The sequence below is a fragment of the Drosophila busckii genome, unplaced genomic scaffold (genome assembly GCF_011750605.1).
Source record: "Drosophila busckii strain San Diego stock center, stock number 13000-0081.31 unplaced genomic scaffold, ASM1175060v1 Backbone_148, whole genome shotgun sequence".
Taxonomy (NCBI): Eukaryota; Metazoa; Arthropoda; class Insecta; order Diptera; family Drosophilidae; genus Drosophila; species Drosophila busckii.
Window position 1 is genome coordinate 1,993 of NW_022872682.1, and position 6,343 is coordinate 8,335.

The 6,343-nt window shown below is 40.7% G+C and overlaps 1 protein-coding gene and 1 long non-coding RNA gene across 2 annotated transcripts; both read right to left on the minus strand.

Moving 5' to 3' along the window:
* Nucleotides 1-363: 363 nt before the first annotated feature.
* Nucleotides 364-2,277, minus strand: LOC117134977 (zinc finger BED domain-containing protein 4-like). Its single transcript, XM_033294660.1, has 2 exons — nt 898-2,277; nt 364-828 (listed from the first exon to the last, which is right to left on the minus strand). Exons 1-2 carry the CDS (start codon nt 1,744-1,746, stop codon nt 442-444), a joined length of 1,236 nt encoding a protein of 411 aa, XP_033150551.1. The 5' UTR covers nt 1,747-2,277; the 3' UTR covers nt 364-441.
* Nucleotides 2,278-2,336: 59 nt separating this feature from the next.
* On the minus strand, nt 2,337-2,901 carry LOC117134978. The gene is made up of 3 exons (XR_004458942.1): nt 2,722-2,901; nt 2,532-2,607; nt 2,337-2,474 (listed from the first exon to the last, which is right to left on the minus strand). It is a non-coding gene; the product is annotated as an uncharacterized LOC117134978 (long non-coding RNA).
* Nucleotides 2,902-6,343: the final 3,442 nt, after the last annotated feature.

Consider the following 6,343-nt stretch of genomic DNA (forward strand, 5'->3'; position numbering starts at 1 on the left):
AATAGCTCTTTCCATTTTTACAAACATTTCAAGTGTATAAAAAAGCCGTGGACGCATTTAAAGTTGGGGTACATACAATTTTCTAAAATTTTGACCATCCAAAAGTACGGTTGCATGATATTTAAAAATATCGTATCAATGATATTTTCGTTTTTGAAAAATATCAAAATGATTTTTTTAAATATCAAGAAAAAATATCGATATATCGAGTAATTATGATATTTATAAAATTTTTTTTTTATTTTTAGGATCAGAAAGCTTTTAGAAATCTCTTTCTCTCTATATAATTATTCGTATACATTACCTCTATTGATCCTAATGACCCACATGAATTCATTCAAACAAAACTAACAACACAAATACTTCATATTAAAGTTTTATTACTTAAAGCAATGATACTGATACAAAGATACTGTAAGTTTACGTAAGTTAAAGCTAAAGTTATTTCCAATATTGTTTCGCCAGTGACTTTAAAAATACACGCTGTGTTACGTGCCGATCAGTCATACGGCTGCGTGAGTCGCACACTACACATTTAATTGCCGAAGCCATCCTTTCTGAGGATACTGAGCTACCGGGTATTATCAGATAGCGTAGTGCCAACTTAGCCAAATGTGGCATGGTCTGCTGTTGCGAAGTCCAATACTGTATTGGCTCAGCTTCCCAATTACTGTTTGGCAAAGAAATATATAAGTGGAATTCCTTTTTGTAGGGGCTGTCTGAACTTTGGGTTTGCTGAATGCTCCGATTGTGAGCCTCAAAAAAACTTTCTTGGCGATCGACTTGTGCTATATGCAATTCTTCCGGCGGTTGCAAGTTTGACGAGCGCTGTAAGCATTTATTAAAAATGAATTAGTATATTTAAAAGATCTTAGCTAATAATAGTAAATTACGTACTCTCTTTCCTTCGCTATTAAGCTGCATTTCTTCTAGAATGTTCTTTGAGGCTTCCAACACCATTGTGGGAGGAATGTACATTTTCTTGAAGCGCGGATCCAATAGCGAAGCTTTAATCAAAATTTTGTTTTTGCTCAAACCGGTTAAGTAGTCATCTGCTTTTTGCATAAGAACATCCTTCATAAACATGCCATCTGCCGACTGCACTATTGTCTTTCGTATTTTTGCTAGCGACATTGAAATCATCGGAACAACTAAGCTGACCGTGACGTAAGATTCACCACTAACTCTTTCAGTCGCCTCTTTAAAAGGTTTTAAAAGCTCGCAAAAATCACGGCATATGTCAAGCTCTGATGTCGATAGCATTTCTGGCAGGATTTTGGTGGACTTAGATCGGTTTATAAGTGCGATGGCAACAGTATTTTCTAAATCTATAAATGAAATCAGCATATCTAGACAAGAGTTCCACCTGGTGTCTATGTTTTGAGTTAAAGTTCTAATGCATCCTTCTGGAACGCCTTCATCAGATTGAAGCTTTCTTAAAACATCCATGGCTGCTGGGCTGTGTTTAAAATAGGTGACAATACGCTTTACTTTATCTAAAACGGTCGAGAAGCACTTAATATCCTTAACCGTATTGTCTACTACTAAATTAATAGTATGTGCAAAACAAGGCACATGGTGGCCAACACCGAGAAGTAAATTTGAAGCTGCCTTCATGTTTTTGGCATTGTCAGTTGTTAGAGTTTCTAGCTTAAACTCCTCGATGCCGAACTCTTTACAAGTATTCTGCAGAAGCGTGCAAATATACTCGCCAGTATGCGGCTGGATTGAATAAGGAAAATTCATGTTAAAACAAGTATAAACAGTGATAGTCGAGCGTGCCGACTATATGGATACCCGGTATTCATTGAGAACCATAATCAAATATTTTATAATATTGATTGTGTAAAACAGAGTGTATGAAACAAAGTCTACAAAACAGACTGACATACGAATGTTGATAGTAATTACAAATACCGGATATAATAAATACACAAAATAAACTGGATCTGAAAAAAAACATATAATAAATAAGTGTTAATATAAATTGGACGTAGTACGAAGCATTTAAGGTAAAGCACACAGATCAAACGAACACATAATAGAACGCAAACAATAGAATTAAACTATGTACTACCTCATTCATTCTGACAGCTTGCAAACAGATTGATTGAAGAATTTGGTCTTTCAAAAAATGAACAGTGACTGTTAAAAAAGCTCTGGTCGAATTGGTTAAAGTAACCCCATCGCACGTGAGGGAAAAGTTCTCTATTTCTTTGAAAATTCTTTTCATCTGATCGGCGCATAAGGTGTATTTTTCTTCAATTAAACTCGTTACCTATGGAAAATAAAATTTTCTAACGATTTTCAAAAATGTATACGGCGAACACTTGCCTTTGTACGACTTGGAAGCTCATATTTGGGTACACATGTTTTTAAGAAATTTGAGAGACCCTCCTTGTCAACACAACGCACAGGCAAATTATCTTTGCAAATCATATATATCAATGATTCAGTAACTTGCTTAGTTTTGTCTGAAAATAAAGTAACAATTAACTAACCATTGTAATGAGGAATAATAAATACCATACCCTTGCAATTTTCCGCATTCATGAACGATTTTGAAATCGTTGGTTGTATTGAATCTGCGTCTTCTTTTGAGGAGCTCTAATAAAAAAAATTGTATATATTAGTTACATAAAAAACAAGCTTCTAAAAAATTGCGCCAAATTCGCATGTTATCATTGGCGTTGGCGCCAAAGCGCAGACATGCATACATACCTTGCTTACACATTTTGTGTATGCAGCCTGGTGCCTATTTTTAAGGTGCGACAGTAAATTTGAAGTATTTCCACTTGTTTTAATTATTTTAGAACATAAAGAGCACTTTCCGGTTTTGTCACTTAATTCGTTATAATAAGATTTTGCGGAGCTCATCTTTATTAACTTGCGTCTCACTTGTTAAACATGAATAGTGTGACCGAAATCAAAATATCGGAAAATATCAAAAAAAAAATATTTATATATCGATATTACGGCTTAAAAATATCATGATAAAAATATTTATTTTTTTCGCAAATATATCGATATTTTGATATTTTGATATATTTTCGACAACCCTAATACGTACATATTTACATATGTATGTAAGTTTTACTAACACGTCAGCAGGCGAACCCCGTTTATATTAAAAAATTAAATGTGAATAATTCCTATGTTATTTATCCGATCGCTCTGAAACGGTATCTGTCAAGATCTTGAAAAGCTTATTGTGATTTATTGTAGATTTCTTTTTTGGAATTAATTGAGGAAAAAAAAATACAGTTGGATGGACAGACGGACATGGCTAATCGACTCAGTTTGCCTTGCTGATAAAGAATATGTATACTTTATGTGATGTGTATGTTTACTTTGTGTATACTTTATGTGATGTGCCATGCCTCCTTCTCCCCGTTATATACATTTGTAATGATTACACATATTTAAAATAAGACCTACGGAAAATGTATTTTGAAGAGAACCAAAACCAAGTAAAAGTTGCATATATTATTAAAACTGCACATTTATAATCAGTAGATGACTGTAAGCTCAAAACTGATTGGATAAAGATGCAATCGTCAGTAGTTACAAGTTTCCCAAGCTGAGTTTAAGTTTCATATAAACTGCCATATCCGCAGGTAACGTAAAAATAAACAACAGTAGACCAAAGATGATTGGTGGTCTGCATCAAATATAGTAAACATAACTTAGATATAAGAATCAACTATAAACAACAAAGTTCAGTTATAATTCGGCACTCAAACCGAACACTTGAAACAAACTGGCAGTGATAAAGAGTTTTAAGTCATATATACGTTTTACTTACATAATTTGCGCATCCCAGATGGGAGGCCGGTTATCTGGTTGAAGCAGCTGACATATGGCTCCTGGACCAGGGCGAACAGGTGGCGTGAGTCGCGCATGCGTACTCCGAGTTCGATGGTGGCAGCTCGGCCACGGCCACAATTTGCCTGGATGAGGCTAAACATTGTTAATGTCTAGCCTGCACCCTCGCTAGTACCCTCCGTAAATCGGGCACATCCCCGAGAGCGTAACATGCCCAGAGGGGAGCCCCTTAAAACGGCAGTTCCGGCAGTCCACCGGCTTGATGCACTTCGCTGCAATGTGGCCCGTCTGTCCACACTGTCGGCAGAACAGCTTTCCTTGAGGCGCACTGCGACACTTTGTGGTCGAAGCCTACACACCTATGGCAAGCATAGGTGCGGACGAGCGACCGGCAGCGGTATGAAAACCACTTGATGTAGACCCGTCCGGTCTGCTCAAGTATGGCCAGCGCTTTATCGCTGAGAGACAGGTTCACTGTCTCAGCTTCTCCCTTCCAGGGCTTCGTCTCCAGATGGACACTCTTTTTGAACGCAGCCTGTGACATTACGTCTTTGAAGTTGTTTACGTACAACTCCTCCATAAACACCTCGGGCTTAATGCTGTTGTCTACGTCGAACACCTGCACCCTCGGCTTCAGGCTGCTGTTCAGCTCCACGTCCAAGCCGACCTCGGCAAACTTCTTGTTCGCCACCACCTTCTTTATTTCTCCCACGGAAGGGTGCGATGATGGGCTCCTCCGCGTCGTAGCTCGCGCACCTCGTGTACACGCACTCGAAGAGCGGAGCGACCTCCTTCCGGACCCGCTCGGCAACCTGCTTGCTGAACCGTGGCGCCGCAATGGGTCCACTAGCTGCAACAGCGATCGCTGGAGCTGTGGCAACCGGAGCAACTGGCGGTGGTGGTGGCATCCTCTCCCGGCTCGTCCTTTTTAGCCTATCCTCCAGGACAGCGGTACGGCATAGCATAGCCATTGCCAACTCCTTGAGCCGCTGGGCGGCTGCAAGGACAGCTGTACCTTCACGAAGCGGCATACCGGCCCCCAGAACGGCTATATCGACTTCGTGGGCGGCGTTGCTCAGCTCAGCCATCATGGCTTGCAGGCCCTCATCCACGATGGTTATCGCAGACTTCCACGTGGCAACGGGCTTGGCTGCCAGGACTGGAGTCTCCGTGGCGGGGATGGGTACAACAACTGGGGCAGCATTCACGACAGGAGTGGCGACTGATGCAGCGGCATCGACGTAGTACTGGCTAGAGCTTTTTTTTTAAGCACAAAGCTCTGAGCTTTTGACACGTGCCAAAGGTCACGAAACAGAGCTTTAGTTGTCAAGCAGACAACACGCGACACTACCGTTTCTAGCGGTGCTTTGTTTACAAGTGCAAACAAAGCAATAAAACTCGCGAGAATCACAAAGCAATAAAATGTATTGCAGTTAAACACCGTTGTACTTTTGTTGTTGTTGTACTTACGTTAGCTATGCGCGCACTCAAATATACGTTCGATCGCGACGGCAACTAGAAGCAAACTCGAGTAGATAGGGACAGTAGGAATCTCGTTAATCCATTCATGCGCGTTACTAACTAGATGACGAGGATATTTTTCTTTTTTTTTTTTTTTGTTTGCAGGAGGGGGGAAAGTCTTGAAAAAGATACTAATAGGGCGGAACAAGTTCCAAGATACCACCTATAAGTTATGTGGGGTTACACCCCCTAAAACCCACCTCGTATAATGCCAACACTAAAATGAATTAATGAAAACATTATACCTTGTTGATGGTCGCTTTTGTGACCGCGAGTTTTACGCCTTTGCTGTCGCTAAGACGACTGAGCGCTCCAGATACCTCTCCAGTTAATGGTAGCCGACAGGACCTCGATACTTCCAGTCACATTGAAATCCCTCCGCACGGTACCATCTGTAACTACCTGAGCGTCACGATAGCTTTTTCGCGATCATGTCGGAATACTACCAGGTTAGGTTTATTAATAACGTTCTCGCTCTGCAGACTTGGCTCGAGCTTGACAAAGTGGCCTTGCTTCCTTGAGCGATTAGCTTTACTACACTGTTGTGTCTAGCAACCCGCTTCCCATGCGTACGATTGCACTGCTGCAGAATGTGGTTTGTTGTTTCGGGAACATCACATCCTGCACGACACGTTCGAACCAATTCGTGCCTACCTCTTGAAGTACGAGACCTCGTTGGTAAGGCATTTATCCACAGTTTGATTGCGTTCAAATATTCCATCCCTGTTTTCAAACGCGTGGGCTGACTAATCCACCCATGTTGCGGGCCAAAATGACCTGCTTCACGGAGACCGCTTCCATCAACAGACATGTACAATCTATTCGCCCAATACGTGTCAATCATAGAACGTGAAACCAGCTCATTATTTTCCGCTATACATCTATATCGGGATTTATCAATCTCCTGATCTAGAAAGGTGCTGGCCACATCGGATTGTTCGATATGTGGCCATTTTGTGCTAGCCAATCTAGACATACGCAGCATTGGAGCTGTGTA